General features: G+C 45.2%; 2 protein-coding genes across 4 annotated transcripts in view; one reads left to right on the top strand and one right to left on the bottom strand.

Moving 5' to 3' along the window:
• Window positions 1–6,294: 6,294 nt before the first annotated feature.
• On the bottom strand, window positions 6,295–15,330 carry DENND10 (DENN domain containing 10). Its single transcript, XM_008494968.2, has 9 exons — window positions 15,239–15,330; window positions 13,894–14,090; window positions 12,622–12,701; window positions 10,044–10,192; window positions 9,760–9,871; window positions 9,276–9,376; window positions 8,021–8,128; window positions 7,243–7,337; window positions 6,295–6,578 (listed from the first exon to the last, which is right to left on the bottom strand). Exons 1-9 carry the CDS (start codon window positions 15,282–15,284, stop codon window positions 6,402–6,404), a joined length of 1,065 nt encoding a protein of 354 aa, XP_008493190.2. The 5' UTR covers window positions 15,285–15,330; the 3' UTR covers window positions 6,295–6,401.
• A 2,201-nt stretch (window positions 15,331–17,531) lies between these two features.
• EIF3A (eukaryotic translation initiation factor 3 subunit A) overlaps window positions 17,532–18,445 on the top strand; it is a 34,503-nt gene continuing 33,589 nt past the window's right edge. For all 3 annotated transcript variants that reach the window (XM_030453763.1, XM_030453761.1, XM_030453762.1), the window contains exon 1: window positions 17,532–17,702. In XM_030453763.1, the coding sequence (XP_030309623.1) occupies window positions 17,654–17,702 (49 nt within the window). In that variant the 5' untranslated portion in view covers window positions 17,532–17,653. The remainder of the gene's footprint in view (window positions 17,703–18,445) is intronic.

Genomic DNA, 18,445 nt, shown 5'->3' with positions numbered 1-18,445 from the left:
TTCCTGACTTTTTTGACACCCTTGAAGGAATTGTGAGGCCTCTTGAGCTTTAGAACCTTTATTTTTTGACACTAGAGCCACTGAGAAATCCTGTGCCTTTCTGATCTTCTGGGGGACAACATGGAACCCCCCACTTAAGCAGGTTGGTGGTGTTTATCCAGACAAAAAAAAAAAACAACTTTTCTTTTGAGATGTGGCATAAGAGTCAGCCTGTTGATCAGTGCAATGATACATTTTTCTGATGGTGTGAAGTTATCCAGGGGACCAGGGATGTCTGTTAAGAGCTGCAGAGTTTACAACACTGGATATAAAACCAAGTGAAATCCCAAAAAGTAATGAGCTTGGCAGAGGGGACAGTCCAGCTCCATGGCTGACAGTAGGAGTGGAATTAGGGGTAGCAACAGATTGCTCAACACATCACTGAACTTTGAAGTTCTTTCCAAAGGGCATTGCAGATACTAAAAGCTGACCTGAATTCACAGGGAAAATTGATGTTTCCAAAAGGAAATCAAGGATAACAAATTCATGGGAATTCCAGCAAAAAAAAAGCTCAGAAGCTCCATACTGCTGGAGAGTGGAAGAGGGCAAGAGCTGATCTGCCTGCTCCCATTTTCATGTTTGCATTTGGGTGGCCACTGGGATGTGACATTTGGCTGAGTAAATCTTTAGCCTGGCCCAGTACAGCTCCTTTCATGTGGTTTGCTGACCTGCCACCAAATGAAGATCAGGCCCTTTCCTGAGGGAACAAGGTAGAAAGCAGCTCCACAAGCATGGCTGAAGACCCTGTGGCTGTGATGAGGACAGATGGGGGGTGATAGGAAAGACAGCTCCAAGATCACTGATGACATTTGCTAAGGCTGTGTGTGGCAAGGATAAATCTGCACCAAATAATGTGAAATTATTTCTGTGAAAGTGGTTATTACAAGTACAGCCTCCAAAGTCTGCCATAACTTCACTTCCTTGGAGCACAGTACACAGGTCCCTGTTGCTGGGAGGATTGGATTTTTTTGTTTTCTCACTGTGGGAGGGAACCAATGGTTTCCCAACCTTCTCCATCCTGACAGGAAGACAGCAGCATAGGGCAAAGTAAGGAGAAACAACAGGCCTGGTCTCCTGCAGGAAAACAGTTCCTGTTATGCTTTTGGCACAGAACAAAAACAGGAAGCTCGAGTTTAGCTTATAGGGGGAGTTCTGCCTTTTTGGAGCATTCCTCTAAGAAGTTACTGCAGGAGGGTCAGACAAGGAAAGAGGACTGGAGGAACAGCACATCCTAAGGACCTGGAACTTGAGGGGGATGTGCTGGGAAGCTCTTCCAAGGCACTATGGATGCTGCCTGCTAAGCTGCCAAAGCTCAGAGTGACAAAAGAATTTGCCCTACTCCACTTGGAGACTCTTGTGGCTTTTTACAGGTATCATTGACACCTCCTGAACTTCACAGGGATGACCCAGCTTTGCCTTTGTGAGGCCAGGTCTTAACTAAATAGTTAAATCCCATCCAGGTTAAGAATATAAAACCAGTTGTACTGGGTCAGAACAAAGGTCTGCCTAGCCAAGTGTCCTCTCCACTGGCAACCAAAAGGGGACACAAGAAGAAAAGCTCACATCAGGCTGAGAGGGAGAACAGGAGCAAGGAAGAGCCATGTCCTGCTCTTTTTCCTCAGCTACTTCAGGGTTAGGTGGAAGAGGCTTTTATAGTCTCAGTGTGCCTCTCTCTATGAAGTTTGCCCCCTTCCAGATCTTTAATTACAGTGGCAGAGCTGACAACCTGGGGTAACATTCTCTAAACTCCCATTTCTCCATTTCAGTAACATTCCAAAGGCAAACTCAGATGGGGTCTAATTCCACTCTCAGCAAACACTGGCACTACAACAAAGACCCACAGCACCCCCCTCTCCTTTTTCTAATATAATTTAAGAATGGCTAAAGTAAATGCTAATTACATGAACCACACTGGCAATAAAGAAAAAAAAAAAAACAACAGGAAAACCCCAGCAGTAGAGCAAATGCAACAAATGGAAGAGAATGCATTTGTGAACTTTGAATTGTCATGGTAACTAGACAGGCTATAAATTCTCTGGCACCACACTTGGATGTTTTAAGCAAATTGATGTCATTACAACTCTGTGAGTAAGGCTGATGGAACAGAGCTGGTAATAGTGTCTGTTATTACAGCTGCCCCTTACCAAGCTCTGCCAGCTTGAGTTCAAATTGCCCATATTAAACACAGCCCCCTCAGGGCTATTTAATAACTCTTTCCTTTTCCCCAGTCCCAGTCGTGTTCCTACTGCCCTAACCAGAATTTTCTAGAAGAGGAGAGCAAGCTCTTGCCATTTAAATTGTCAGCCTGGGTTATTCAGCTGCTTCCCAAATCAGGGCAGGGAGAACATATTGCTAGAAAGGCCTTGTACTCCTTGGTCTTGAAATAAATTCATTATGTGACTAGAACTGCCAGCACCAGACACACCTGGTACTCCAGAGGGATGAGGAAAGTGAGGGCAAGAAGACTGGGACAAGGAAAAATGCATCACACCTGAAGGACTTAGCAGGAGGGTCCTACAGGACCTTTTTTTACAGGAGAACCTTGGTGATTTGGAATAGGTAACAACACAGAGCCTGATGTGGGTCTGTCTCCTGCCTTTAGCCCCAGCTGGTGTGTGATGTGACAGCGCTGTTTAAATAAACTCCAGTAGCTGGAAGCTTTGGGCTTCAAGGACAACTGAAGTCTCAGTACAGCACAAGAGAAGTTCCTCATTTCCCCAGCTTGGCATCTTGAAATTTAGGATTGCACAATGAGGCTTCCCTATCCCTTTAATGTAGCTTTTAAAAAAAAAAAAAAAAAAAGAATAAATAAATAAAATCAGCCACTCCCCTGTGAGGAAATACTGAGATCAAAGCATTTCCTCAGCTGTGTGGCAGTGCTAACCCCAAGCCTGTATCACAGCCATTCTGCTTTTCCCTGCAGGCCATAGGGGGGAGGAAAGGAGAAGGATGCAGGTGGGGAGGGAGCTCTGGGCTTGACACCACCCCATGTGCCTCAGGGAGGAGCTGGGGAAGGAGCTGTTGCTCAGTCTCTGAAGTCTCCTCCTGAGTCTTGCAGCATTCAGCAGCTCCAAGGAATGACCTCACCTGCCAAAGCTCCCTCTGGCTCAGAATCCAGGCAGGCAGCTCCATGGGAAGGGAGTACTGCAGGATGAGGCAGCTCTGAGCTGCCCACACTGAGCTCTATGGCTGGGGTTTATCTGCTCACAAATACTCATCAGCCCCTTTAGGAAGCTGGGGAATTGAAGCAGAGGTTGAAATCAGAGCAGCCCTGGAGTTTTGAGTTTGCCAGATGTCCAGTGGCAATTTACAAAGCACTGCATTGCTCTCAGGCAAAACATTTCCCCCCACACTTGCCCATGGAGGAAACAAGGCAGGGCAGCTCACACCAGGAACTAAAAGCCCAGGGATGAGAGCATTATCTGCAGCAGAGAATTAACCTTAAGAGACAAACCCAATTTACTCAGCAAAATCACAACTGAAGGGAGTGACTGTTTTACCCTCTGCAACCCTTTGCTGTGTTCAGCACCTTGCAGTGGCTACAAACATAGTGGAGATGGATCTGGGTCAGCTGGGCAGTGAGCAAGATACCTTTTTGGGCAGTACCTTTTGCCTCAGGAAGGAGCCGTGCAACTTTTTTGTTTGAATTCAAGGTTTTCAATCAATCATTCTGCAGGCAGCATCCCCTTCAGAGGCGTGTGTCTCAGCAGGAACCACCACTCTCACCATTTTGTATTTATCCAAGAACAGAAAGGCAGAAAGATGAGAAGGTGGGAAGGACAGTTTTGGTTTACATCATCTCTGCTTCTAGGAGGAAGAAGAAAGGATGTCATCTGACTTTGCAAAACCAGCAACTGCACACAGAGCCTGCTTGTGCACACCCTGGGGAAAGGGAAGTGAGAAAGAAGCAGAAAGCATTCCCTGTCCTGACCTTCCTGATTTTTCTATTTTATTCTCCACCTCCTTGAGATGAAACAGTGTCAAAAGTCATTAAGAAAATGCAAGAACATTAGGACAATCCTTTGAAAGAACTGAAGCTGAGGGAGGCCAATACACCTCTCTCAGTGCTGACACAGAGATCAGCACAGATGACAAAACTCTTGGAATGTTTAGTGGTGCATTTCTGACCTGAAACATCCAGCTGTAGCTTCGTCCCAGGATTGCAAAACTAAGAGCCAAAGCCTGTGACTCAGTGATCACAACTACTGAGAAAAACATTTACATAAATTAAAGGGCAGACTGTTCATGATTTCTTTAATAGACATAAGCATGCTACGAGTGCAGTTCCTTAAGTGCAAAACTGTGTTCCATTTGTTTCACACAAACCTCAGAATGCAAGATCCACAACACCAAGGTTTTCAACTTAAAACATTTCCAAACAAAAAGCATTCAGTATTTACTTTGTAACTGAGCTTCTCTTCTTTTTGTCTTTAACTACCTTAATGAAACACCTTAAGGCTTTCTGTTAATAAGAAGCTATGTGGATATCTGCACAGTTACCACCTGGTGTTAAGATAGATGACCAAAAAAAAAGCATGTTCTGTTTTTTCTTGGTGAATGACTTCTGTTTCAGTAGTTCTGCTACTGCAACTGTTGTAAAAGTCCCAAACCAGAAGCAGCAATACTACAGAACCATTAAGGAAAAAAAACCAAAACAAAACAACATTAATGGGCAAATGGGGAAAAGCAGCTGCAGAGCACTTAGAAGTAAACAAAGGCAATTGCAGTATTTTTCTCAGAAGTTAAACAAACAAATGAAAAACAAAGCACTCTTCTGTGTTCAGAATTTAGGCTAAGTGTTTAAAGCAGAAGTTTATACCCCTGAAAATAGGGGATTATTCTGAAGCACTTTCATTTACTGTCTGTAATAACTCACCATTTTATACATAAATGCCACATTCCTTATCCACATTCTAAAATAGATTTCCTTAATATATGATACATAGCAAAAGGGCAAACCTTTTTCAAGCCAACATTAGTTATTGATCAGAATAGCAAACATCCAATTATTTAACAATATAAATATTGATTACTAAAGTTTTAATCATAAGTACAAAATCTCTATGCAAAATGACATGCTTCAGTCTATCTGTACAAAGGGCAGGAAAAAGGTTATTTTTTTCAGGTAACAAAGTGCTACTGCAGAACTGACTGATTTGTTGTGGACATTTCTGAAGAAGTACAGATTGATTGGCTCAAAGTATTTCCCTAAAAAGACTCTAAATTCTTCTTAGAAGATTACAAAGCAGTTAGTTTCAAGCTGCTTAGGGGAAAAAAAAATAATTATTTGTTTGAGTTATGGCTATGCAGTCAAACAAGAAGGCAAATTTTAATTTTCTCTAAATTATTTCCCAGTTTTCACTATTGTCTTCCAAAGTTTCTATCTAGATTTGACACAGAGCACCATTAGACAGCAGCTGTGTTACAGCTCAAGCAGTGTAATTGGTGCCTGTGGCCATTTGAACACTTCTAGTCCGTCAGCCTCCATCTGATTTTCTGTCAAATGGACCAGGAATTAATGGCCAGCTATCTTCTCAGTGGAGAATCTAAAAAACTTCTTAAATTACTCCAGCTATAAAGCAGCACTTGTCAGTGACCCCCCTAGGAAGCCCCATTTTGGCTACAGTAATCCTGTTCTCTTTTCCCTCCGTCAGAGGCAAGGGATGGAGTGAAATGGGGAAAACCTCCAAGGCAAGAATCCCAAAGAGGTGTTTAACTCCCACTTGAGCTTCAAAATTATCTCTTCATTTATAGAGTAAGGCTAGCACATTGCATTTTTCCAGACATCTTTTACAGCTGGACACTTTCAAGTAGAAAAAAAAAAATAATAGAGAACTTATTAATTTATTTGGGATATCCAGGTATCAGGCAGTCCAGAGCAAGAGCAGCATCTGAAAGGCTGGAAGCCCCCTCAACACCAGCTGCACACTCAGTGTCTCCCTGGGCAGAGCCCAGAACATCCAGACTGTGCTGGTTTTACAGCCTGTGTGCTGCACCCTCTGTTCCAGAGCCCAGGAAGAAAAGTCAGAGCAAGAGCAGAGCTGTCAGACATCTGGAACCTGCAAGACAGACTGGCACAGCCTGGACACCCAGGCTCCTGCTCCTTGTGTACACTCTCACCTTGAGATGTGAGAGAAAGGAGCCACGTATACAAAGTTACAGCTGAGGAAAGATAATGACACCAGGAATGTTCCCAAATCTGCCTCCACATGTTCCCAGTCAAGCTCCAGTATTTTGCATGATATCATGGTAAATATTCACTCTTATACCTTCAATTTTTCCATATAAAATACCAGGTGTTCCTATCTGCATGGCAAAGACAGTATTTCTGGGTCGGTCCATAAATCTGCAGTGCATCAAAATCAGATTTTGAGCATTTGTTCAGCAGCTGCTAAATGAAAAAGGAAGTTTTCTGTAGCTGGTGGAAACCGTTTCTGTCTCAGGGCCTCAGAGTTAAGGGTTGGTTTTCCATTCCCATCAGAAACTTCAGTCAGTGAGGCTAAAATAGCCAAGATTTCTTTTGTCTTCAGAGAAATATCCTTGAAGAACAGAAAAACAAGCAACCTTGAATATAGTGTAAGTTCTATTAATGTTTTAACATACACTTATTAAAAAAAAAATCAGTACAGATAAAAAGAAAATAATGATAAATAAAAGTTAATTTTAAATAAAGACCCCATTTATTTTAAGGAAAACTGTCAACAGGTCTTCAGTCTGCTCTTGTGGGATGTTGAATAAAGGGGGTGCAGCCACTCCACAGGCTCTTTTGACTAAGTTTCTCAGTTGTGAAATGTCTAATAGTGTATCAGACAGGGGGAGAAGTGAAAAAAAGGACAAACAACACATCATAAAAGCCAGTTTTTTAGCTCAGAAGCCATATCTCAGTAGGGCTTTTTCAAAGGTGTTGAGCAAAACACATGCTTTGTGGAATAAAACTGAGAAACTAACTTTACTGGAGGTTTCATAATCAATGCAAGTTTCTTCAGCAATGTGGTTACCCAAGAGATAATATAAACCAATATAAACCAATTCTGCCAACCTCCAAAGCCTGTATAAAGAATAAAAATGCTCCTTTGTAAAGCAAGAGGGTGGAAGAGATCAACTTACTCCCAGGGACAGTCTTCAACTTACTCCCCTCCTTTCACCACCATTTAGTGATAGAATTAATTTAACTGGATTTAAAAAGAGAAATGAAACACTAACCTTAATGACTTGGCTGTCTGATTTATCTGGATCTTCAGCAGATTGAACAATTAGTTGTCCAATTTCTTTGTGAAGTTTTCCCATTGTCATTGCCTCTGAATAACAAAAAAAAAAAAAGTCTGCACATTCATGTAAAATGACCACTTCTGTGACATCTAGGAATTCATATTAATAATAAGCCAAAACAAGGAATCCCCTTCATGACTCCATTTGAATCTAGACCTGACCTATCAGCAGCCATGGTGGCACAGGCCAACTGTCTACCTCTAAAGCAGCCCTAAGCAGGTGACAATGACAGCAAGACAGCAAACAAAACACAAACTTTCCTTTTGAATAGTCCCAGATCTCCAAGTATTTGCTACAAGGCTTTTCTAAGGACTCTTGGTGTGTTCCTGCACTCAGTACCCCTCAGCTGAATGTCTTTCCCATGTAATTGTCCAAAAGACATGGTTTGAGATCTCAGTTGTACATTTGTTGGAAGACAAAGCCCTGTCTTTCCACATGGAAAGTTTCACCAGTCTTCCAGGAGCTCAATAAATCTGCAGGACAAAAGCTTCCACGTTGGCTTTCCAGAACCTGCATGGAAGGAGGATCAAGAGTGCCTGACCAAGGTTCAACAGTTACTATCAACCCTGGAATAAACAGCCCCTAAATAAAAAACAAAACCAAAACAACAAAAACAAGCAAAAAACCCCAAACAAACAAACAAAAAAGCCCAAACAAACAAACAAACAAAAAACAAAACAAAAAAAACCCCAAACCATAGAAAACAACCAACCTTTTACTCCAGGGGAAACAGAGATCTCACTATCTGCCAAATTCACATACACGTCGTAGAGGTCTGGCCTGCTGTTGACTTCAGAATCTGTAAATCCAGCAATGTAGCCTGGAGAGCAGAATTTTGGCAAGATGGAGGTCTTCATAAACACAATCAAACCAAACCCAAGATGTTGTGGAGAACTGCAATCCTACAATCTGTTAATCACTGGACCCAAGAGGTTGCACTCTTGACACTGTCAGTCACTTAATGAGTGTGTCCAGCTGAATGATGCACTTCTGATGAGCTTAAAAATTAGCTTCTAAAATCTCCTTAATCATCCTGTGCTCCTCTAGCACAATATGTGATATAAAAAGGTTATCAATTTGAAATTTTAAACTCTCTGCCTTACTACTTAAGTCATTTATTTGTAAGTGGAAAACCACTGAAGTTCCTATTTAACAGAATCTCCACTCACAAGTCCCTTGTCATCACTGTTAGATTGGAACTGGGGAATAAAACCAGAATATTTTCTTATTTATAGCATGCCAGGTGAGCAAACTTAGAGCAGCTTTTCTCTGTGAAGGATGTTTAGTGAGCTGAACCAAGCACTGTTATTAATGCAGTAGAAATACTGAAGATGAGTCTTTTTGCTCATTAGTCTGTATAAAGAAGCCTCTTAATTGCCACACTATGTGTCAGGACAACCTCTGCATAAACTAAAGGCCTCTTCCTGGATTATGTGTTAATTGCTACACAGTGATCTGTCACACAGAGCAAATTCCTACACAGCTGGTGAAGTCCTCTTGTGAGTAGGAGCCAGAGATTTCACTGGCAGCAGTCAGAATGTATGTCTGGAACTTCAGATTTAGGAACCAAAAAAAAAAAGCACACAAACAAATCTTCAAACAGGAAGTTATTAGCTATGTGTAGAATTTGGAAATCTAGTAGCTAAAGGGAGCTGCTTCTGTACAACAGTGATACCTTCAACCCCTCTGATCACAACATCAAAAAACTCTCAAAGCTGTTTTGCATCTGCAATTAGGGGCACACAGAAACACCAGCTTAACTAATGATCTTTTACCATCCTTCTTTAGTTGGGTTTGCTTTTTCTAAATAAAATTATGTGGTTCAAATTTGAACAAGAGCATTAGTAGCAAATTAACCACTTTTTCCTCAAAGATCACTGATGAAAACAGTGCAGGAATAAAAAAAAAAAAACCACACCAAAAAACCCAAAATTTAATTTCTCTTTCAATTAAGAAATTATCACTACCTGTGCAGGCTTTTAAGGCTTCCACTTCCTCTTCATTTAGATGTACATAGGAATGAAGAATTGACCAGTCCTGTCGATGCCACACTAAAGCAGGCAAAGTCCTAGAGAAATAATATTGATACTTGGCACACAGGAGATTTTTCCTTTTATTAGTGAAATTTTTACAGTACAAAATGCATGTGATAAGAAATAAATGACCAGGTCTCATCTGGTCTGGTCTTATGGCATGCACATAAGTGAACTGCAGAGGTTCTGACTATCAGAGCAAGCAGAGCTTATCACTCATCCTACAGCTGCATTTCTCTCAGCTGATAAACATGCAGCTAAAAGCCTTAGGAGGTGCTTAGCAGGATGTCACTGAACAGATTTAATGGAGATATATGGACATTTGGACATCCAGAAACACAAACATTTCTCTCAGTGAGGGCTCAAGACTTTCTGAACTTTTAGGGGTGGCTGGGGAGGTAGGGATTGACAAAAATACCTGGTAAACTCCTGGATAGCTTCTATTCTAGGATGGTACACCACAATTCTCTTCTTTAACATCAGTGCTGTATACAAGATAACTGTTTCCATTCCAAACTGAGATACTATATCTAGAAAAAAAGGTCAAAAATTATTTTATGGAAGATTTACATGCTGGTAATTACAACTTTTTGAAGAAGCTTAATGATATCAGCAGAGATAATACTGTTTACTTGGAGTACACATGAAAACTGGATTGTATTTTCTGTTGTACAAAAGAAATCAGAGAGTTTTGGTATTAACCTTTGATGGAACCAGCAAGATAAGCCTTCCGAGCATCAAAATCTTTGCTGAGGAAAGATCCATTTTCTTCACTTTGGCAGATCCCCTTGGTAAGAACTGCAATGTAGCTCTCTATCATTTTAACTGGACTTCCATACTTCAAGTAGATTCTGCATGAAAAGAGAAGAGTCTGGTATTTTGACTGTAAGCAGTACCAGGAGATACATAAAAGAAAATCACAGCATCACAGACAGCAATATTATGGGCAACAGTTGTTATTTTGGATGCTTGGTTGAGGTTTTAAAGACTGAACTAGGAGCCTTTTGATACAGACACAAAAATGTGTCTGTCCTGGATGCAAATACTACTTTGTATTTTTATTTGTTGTATGAAAGAACCAACATTTACCAACATAGAATCATAGCACAAAGGTGTCAGCAGCCTAAGGATTCTTTGCAGGCTGGGAAGGGACCTGCTTTATGAAAAAGCAACTTCAGTAACTCCTGTTACCACATGCAGACCACATAACCAGTTCTCAATGGGCCAGGCCCAGAGAGTGGTGCTGAACGGGGCTGCATCAAAATGGCGGCCGGTCACTAGTGGTGTCCCCCAGGGATCAGTATTGGGCCCAGTTCTGTTTAATATCTTTATCGACGACTTAGACGAAGGGATTGAGTCCATCATCAGCAAATTCGCAGATGACACCAAGCTGGGAGGAAGTGTGGACCAACTCGAAGGCAGGAGGGCTCTGCAGAGGGACCTGGACAGACTGGAGAGCTGGGCTGATCCCAACGGGATGAGGTTCAACACGGCCAAGTGCCGGGTCCTGCACTTTGGCCACAACAACCCCATGCAGCGCTACAGGCTGGGCACAGAGTGGCTGGAGAGCAGCCAGGCAGAAAGGGACCTGGGAGTCTGCATCGACAAGAAACTGAACATGAGCCAGCAGTGTGCCCAGGTGGCCAAGAAGGCCAATGGCATCCTGGCCTGTATCAAAAACAGCGTCACCAGCAGGTCCAGGGAGGTGATTCTTCCCCTGTACTCAGCACTGGTTAGGCCACACCTCGAGTACTGTGTCCAGTTCTGGGCCCCTCAGCTTAAGAAGGATGTAGAGGTCCTGGAACAGGTCCAAAGGAGGGCAACCAGGCTGGTGAAGGGACTCGAGCACAGATCCTATGAGGAGAGGCTGAGAGAGCTGGGGCTGTTCAGCCTGAAGAAGAGGAGGCTCAGGGGAGACCTCATTGCTGTCTACAACTACCTGAAAGGAGGCTGTAGCGAGGTGGGAACTGGACTCTTTTCACAGACGACCATCAACAAGACAAGAAGACACAGTCTTAAGTTGTGCCAGGGGAGGTTTAGGTTAGATATTAGAAAGAATTTCTTCACGGAGAGGGTGATTAGACTATGGAATGGACTGCCCGGTGAGGTGGTAGATTCTCCATCCCTGGAGACATTTAAAAAAAGACTGGATGTGGCACTCAGTGCCATGGTCTAGCAACTGCTCCGGTGGGTCAAGGGTTGGACTAGATGATCTCTGAGGTCCCTTCCAACCCGGCTAATTCTATGATTCTATGATTCTATGATTCTATGATCCAAGTTTCTTTACTCTTTAATAAGTGGTGGACAAAAAAATATAAACAGATGTCCTTTCTGCTCATGGATAAAACCAACACAGAGACACCAGAATTTATTTTACAGGTTAAGGTATTTAAGGAACAGTGCTGAAGCTCTCAACTGTTTTTTTTTCATGGTAGCAATGGTACAAGGCTATGTCACCCTTGAAACTCAATTATCAAGGTTAAAGGATTTGATTTACTTGTTAAATCAGCATGAATGTGATCCACAGCCAATCTAAACATTTCATCTATCAGTGGAAAAGCACAACCTCAGATTTCAGTACCCTGCAGAACAGATAATAATACCCTGACAGAATCTCCAAATCTATGATGCAATAACCTCACAGTTGCATCCAATAGCTGCAACATCTTGCAAAATCTCAGGGAATACTCTCAGTATCAAGAACTGGGACCAAACTTATTTGGGGACTGAAGAAAATGAATAGAGATGCAGAGGGAGATCATGAGAACTGTGACATGGAGGGAAGTGAGTAAAGAGGAATAGGGAAGGAGAAGAGAGCTGTGTGGTTGGAAGAAGGAAGACAGAGCCACAGACTGCCTAGAGAGGCAGAGAGACCTCCTTTCAAAAAAAAGGAAAAAAAAATACACTGGGTGTTGTGCCCTGCTCAGAGGAGCTGCAGGATATATCTGTAGCAGAGGTGGTGGGGAGGGATGCAAATTACCCACTCTATCCATAGTGACCTGTAACTGCACAGCACTGACCTCTTCACAAATGTTTATAGTTTTAAACATATGAAAATGAGTGTTGTGTGGGGTGTCTGGAGAAGACACCTTAAAACCTACTGGGCACCTGACTTTCACCCAACACTTACTGCATGAAGACATCTGATTCAGTTTGTAGAGCTGAATTTCCAGCAGATGGTGAGACCAAATACAAACAAAACACAATGGAATTTTATCTCTTGCCTGGGCCAGAGCAAAACATGCACACAGCAGTATCTCAGAGCAGCTTTTATACAGACCTGCAGAGTATCCTAGTGAAGGCTGCATACTTCTCTGGGTTGAAGTCTTTGGTAGTCAGAACAACGGAGAAGTGGGTCACCTGGGCAAGACACATGCAGAGAAAAAGGCACAGCTTATTTAATGGCCCCACATGAACAGAATTTTTCATATTATTGAATTTGCTGCAGTTTCAATTAAAAAAAAATGAACAGCAGCAGCAGATCCAAGTTACTGACTGCAGGAAAATCCCAGCCAATGGGTTTCTGATGCGACTCATTTCCATTAAGTCAGATCTAGGACACACTATCTTTTGCTTCATTTACTCTCTAAAAGTTGCTTTCCTCATAAGATTATCTTAAAAGAAGCATCTCTCTTTTCCACAGCAGGTATGAAACTTCCAGAATTTGTTGCCAAAGGAGGCTGTGGAGGCAGACAGCATCAACATGTTTAGAAAGAAACCTGAAAGAATTCAAGGTGAGAGACTCTCACAAACAGAAATGCTCTTTTACTTCCTTCATGTAATTACTGTGGGGTGGGACATTATGAGGTGGAAAATCTGCAGACAATGACCAGGCTCTTGTGTCTTCCTCAAATAGCATCACCACCACTGTCACAGGCAGCAATGGGCCATGTTATTATTTTTTTTTTTTATACCTTTAAGGTTCATAGGAGGTGTAAGCTTGGAGGGAGGAAAGGCAAGCAACATTCTGCTGTGGGCATATCACATAATCACCTTATCTTTCTACTTAAAAGCAGAATGAAATATGAAAATTGAATAAACTTAGAAAGCAATTTACTGAACTTTGTAATAGGGAAAGTACCGAAGATAAAAGTATATTTGCAGTTATCCAGTTAAAAATGCATCGGAAAAGAAACTGCCTATATAACTCAACCATTTGGGAAAACAAAAGCATTCAGTTCTAACAGCAACAAGATTTCAGACACTTTGTAGAGCTTTTTTGACAAAAGAAAAAGAAGAGGAAAAAATGCTGACTTGAAATTCCAAGCAACTAGAAATAATGGCATGAAAAAGCACCTCTACTTTGAGACACAGAATCTAAATCTTCTAGTATTTCAGTCTCTGCACTCCCATCTAATACACATCTTGGTGAAAACTTTAACTTGCAGAGAGTTAGAGAGATGGGCAAGACCTGCATTTGTGAGCCCACAAAACCTCGAATCCCTTCCCTTTCTCACAGCACACAATGGGAAAACCCTACTTAAATTGCCAGAAGCAGCTCTGCAGAAGTCTTCCCTGAACTTTACCAAAACACCAATGAGCCAAGTCCTACCTTTTTCAAGGCTGGAGAATCTTGAACTTCCACAGTTGTGATGTAGAACCATGACCTTTTATATTGGCCAAACACAAATGTGTGAAGCAGTTTATTTTCATCTGTAAGGCAGCACTTTCGCAGCAACAGACTCCTCAGTTCAGCTGTTATGGATGGATAACACCAAACCCACAAAGCATCTCCATTGGTGTCTTTTTCTATGGTGGAAAGATGTTCACTGTGAGAATGTCAAACAGCAGCAAGGAAGTAAATTGATGGGTTAATCAGGTTTGTTTCCTGGAATCTGATTAAAATTCCACCTTACCCTGACCCTAAGACAGCCAGTTCTGCCACTAAGGTTTAAGCTGTAAGGCAGCACGTGTGCTACAGGTTTTGTGTTTTAAATGTCAACAAACACTCACTCATGACCTGCTTCCTGAGGTCAAAAAAGCACCAGGAGTATGAACAGGCATTCCTATAAGCAAGGTATGATCAACAAGCTCCCAGACCAACTTATTTATGATTTTCCCTGCTTTACTCATTTCTGATTTCATGACAAAACCTCAAAACCTGTGAATTTCAAAGAATCATGGAATGTTTGGGTTGGAAGAGACCTTAAAGACCATGTATTTCCCAACACCCTGCATGGGCAGGGACACCTCCCACCAGCCCAGGATGCTCCAAGCCCCATCCAACCTGGACCTGGACACTTCCAGGGATAGGGCAGCCACAGCTTCTCTGAGAAACTTGGGCCAGGGGCTTACCAGCCTCACAGTGAAGAATTTCTTCCTGATAGCTAATCTAAATTTAACCTTTTTCATCTTAAAACTGCTTAAAACCCTTTGACCTATGGCCTACTTGTAAAAAGTCCCTCCCCAACTTCCCTGTAGCCCCTTCAGGTACCAGAAGGATGCTCCAAATTCTCCCCGGGCTGGACCACCCCAAATCTCTCAGCCTGTTTTTATAGGAGAGGTGCTCCAGCCCTCTCATCATCTTCATGGCCTTCCTCCGGACACGTTCCACCAGCTCCATGTCCTTCTTTTTTTGTTGAGGACACAATACCCGGGGTTGGGGTCTCCCCAAGGCGGGGTGTGTGTGTGTGTGTCTGAATCCCCTCCCTTGGCCTGCCGGCCACACTCCTTTTGATGCAGTCCACGCTAATTCCGGCTTTTTTAGGACCCTGTAGCAGGACCTGTGCACGATTTAGCTCTGTCAGAGGCAGACCCACACGGCACAACCCCAGGGACAGCCCCATGGCCGCAAGCGAGCGGCTCACAGCTCCCTCACACCGCCCACCATCACCACCATCACCACCACCCCCAGCCCGACCCTTCCCGCAGCTCCCCGGGGCCTGCAGGGCCCTTACCGATCAGCCCCACGGCCAGCAGCAGCTGCGATTCCGGTTCTGCCATCTTCCCCGCCCAGCCCGGCTCGGTCCGGCCCGGCTCGCCTCGGTCCGGCCGCCTCCCGCCCGCGCCCCGCCCCGCCGTCCCCCCTCACGGCCCCGCCGCCATTTCCTCAGCGCTCCCGCCCCGCCGCTTCCCTGACAGCCGCTGGGACCGGCCAGCCCGAGTTCCCTCAGGAACAAACAACCCCCAAAAAACCGACTTTTGGGAGAAAAAAAAAAAATAATTTATTTGATGCGCTCTGGGGGCACGATTCACGTGAAACGTTCCTCAGGAGGCGGAGGAGGAGGCGGCCGCCCCCCCGAAGTCAGGGCGAGGAGCGGTGCCCCGGTCACCACCCGAATGGCAGCCGCCTCCTTCCCGGGGTGTGCATAAAGTCACCTCCGAGAGGGTCCCCTGCGAGGTGAGGAATCAAATAACGAATTTATTTGGGAATAAAAGGGTCTCGTCCTGAGGTTTGAATGCACAATGGCATCCGAGCACCGTGAGGCAGCTCGGAATCGTCTTCAAGCCCGGAGGGTGTTGGGGAACTTTGGAGAGATCAGAGAAGCGAAGCAGAGCCTCAGAGAGACACCGCTGCTAGAAAATGGTGAAAAAATGGTAAAATGGTAAGAAAAAACTGTCCCCAGGAAGGCTGGGAAGCCTCGGGATGGGTAGTGGCTCTGGTGACAGGGGCACGGGCAGATGCTGCCACCCAGACCTAGCACCCATCTCACCGACTCCCGGGCTGATTTGAAGAAAAGGACTATAAAATAGTTCAGGATTGTAAATATTTTCATGGAGACTACAGAATATTTCACTGTGGCTTGAAACTGAAAGGTTTAGCCTGCCAGAGCCATTTCACAAGGCAGGCTGCACTAAAGCACCAGCACATCCATCAGTGATGTGGCTTGATGGGGACACTGCACCTCAGGGACCAAGGACATGGATAAAGTCCCCAGAGAAGGCAGCCTGAAAAAAAATGTGGTTTTTTTTTCCACTCTAGAACACAGGCTCACGCAGTAGAGTGAAGAAAGACTGGTGTTACATGGATACACTCGATGGTACTAAAGCTTCCGTGGAGTGGATGTGTCTTTTTTTTAAAAATCTTAGTTTTAACTGTTTATCAATAAACCATGACTGCAAGCCAACCTTACGTTTTTAAATGCATTGTACAATAGTGATGAAACTTTCTGGTGGTTAATGTCAAGAACATGCAAAAAAAAAACCAAACCAAAAAAACAACAAATCCATAGGAAGAGATGCACCAAAAGAGAAATTCAAAGGACAGGGACAGGCTGTCTTTGGTACAGACCTCTCCATCCACCTACTTTGGGAAAATCATACTTAAGAAACTAGTGAAACACAGCCTGGTCTGCAGAGAGCCACAGCAAGAGTCATGATGACAAAGCCATGGCTGCGGCTGAAAGGTTGAGAAGAACAAAGTGTTTGATGCCTTCAGTGGAGACGCTGTTGACTCATCCAAAATATCCCATTACTCACACAGTCACTGCTGTTTTAGTGCCTTTGCTGCTGCTGTTCCAGGGCCTCTCCGTCTAATCCAGAGTTTTAGACAGCTTCCACTTCACTCCATGTGCCAAAAGGAATTTTCACATCGGTAGTTTGGAAAAAATGCACACTGGCAGTAGTAGTTCTCACACCAGCAGTAGTACATACCATACTAACATCACTACTGCTTTTTATTGTAGTTGTTTTTTTTTAATTATTGCTTTTTAGAAGAAACGGCCAGATTCCCTGTAAAGATTGTCCTGATTTTTTAAGATTAAGGATGAGATCTGCAGCTGATGATGCACCCAAAGGGCCTTTCTGCCAGCTCTTAACTGCCCCAAAGTACAACTTCTGAACTGCCTGAAAAAGTCGCACAGAGCAAAGGCAGAGCACACACCACTGCCAAAATGCTCTTCTGCATCAAATTTATTTCATCCAGAAGCTCCAGGCTCAAGCTCCCATGTGAGAGCCGCTGCCTCCACCAGGAGCCTCATCAACCCGGAGCCTGCCCTGCCCTGGACGGGTACAGGGGGGCCAGCGACGCCGCTGTGACCGCCCCTACACCAGGCACTAGAACCCCTCCATCCCCGGCCTAGCACGTCCGGAGCGCTCCGGTACTCCCCTGGGGCGAGCTCGCACAACGCTTGAGTGTGGCCCAGATCAGAACGAACCGAACCGAACCGAACCACCCCGAACTCGGGACCGCCCCTCCGCGCGTCTCTGCCACCGCCCTCCCGCCCAGCGCGCCGGGAGGGAGCTTCCGCTTCCGCTGACGTCAGAGCGCGCGGGTGCGGGCCGCCCTCCCTCCCTTTCCGGCCTCGCAGGCTGCCAGGCAGGAGCACGGAGCCGCCGCCGCCGCCCTGTGAGGAGCCGAGGCCGCCGCCATCATGCCGGCGTACTTCCAGCGGCCCGAGAATGCCCTGAAACGGGCGAACGGTCAGTGCGGGACGACCCCTCCCCACCCCTCCGCTTCGCCTCTCGCATCTCCACGTCGTGCCGGACGGCCTCAGCCGTTCCTTTCCATTCCCTTTCTCCTCCCCGTCCTCCCCCTCCCCCCCCCATCCACCTCACGACCGCGCCGGGCCCAGCCCTGCCCTGCCCGCCCTTGCAGCCCCCTCCGCCGGCCCCTCAGCGCAGGGCATGGGCCGGCGCCGCTCTGGCGCTAGAGGAGAGGCCGCCCTGGAGCGGCGCGGCGCCGTCTCTCTCTCGCTCTCCGTGAGGAAACAGCCTTGGCCTGCCGGCGCCGCATGGCGGAGGCGAGGCCCGGGCAGCCGTGGGGAGCGGGCTCGGCCCGGCTCCGCCTCCTCCTCCCCGCCGAGGCCCCCGGCCGCCCCTGGCGCCCCAGGCGCTGCGGGAAGGGCGGGTGGGTGGTGGGGGTGGTCGCGGTAGCGGGGGATTGTTCCCCCGAAGCAGCGCGGCCCGGGCCCCGCCGCCTCTCAGGCTGCGGCCCTGAGGCAGATCTGACGCCGGGAAGGGGCTCTCTGCTGGCCGGGGCGATTTTAAAACCGGTCTGATCCCCGGGCCTCGCCGTGTTGAGTAGTCTCACCCTTCATGTGACTATGATTAAAGTCCTTCAATAACGCACAGGCTGATTTGCCCCTGGAATAGAAACCAAGGAGAACTGCGCTGTAGCTGGCTCGTTGAGTGGCTCATGTAAAGCTGGGCTGGTTATATTTATC

Source organism: Calypte anna, chromosome 6 (genome assembly GCF_003957555.1).
Source record: "Calypte anna isolate BGI_N300 chromosome 6, bCalAnn1_v1.p, whole genome shotgun sequence".
Lineage (NCBI taxonomy): Eukaryota > Metazoa > Chordata > Aves > Apodiformes > Trochilidae > Calypte > Calypte anna.
Note: the sequence above shows the minus strand (reverse complement) of the source record. Positions and strands in the feature narration are given on the sequence as shown.

Excerpts from the sequence above, each read along its gene's own strand:
- DENND10 (XM_008494968.2), bottom strand. The coding sequence starts at position 15,284 with ATGGCAGAACCGGAATCGCAGCTGCTGCTGGCCGTGGGGCTGATCG. Across the intron at positions 9,377-9,759 it reads GCTATCCAGGAGTTTACCAG|GACTTTGCCTGCTTTAGTGT; the intron begins GTATTTTTGTCA and ends TTATTTCTCTAG. Across the intron at positions 6,579-7,242 it reads CAGACAGCCAAGTCATTAAG|GATATTTCTCTGAAGACAAA; the intron begins GTTAGTGTTTCA and ends CTGTTCTTCAAG.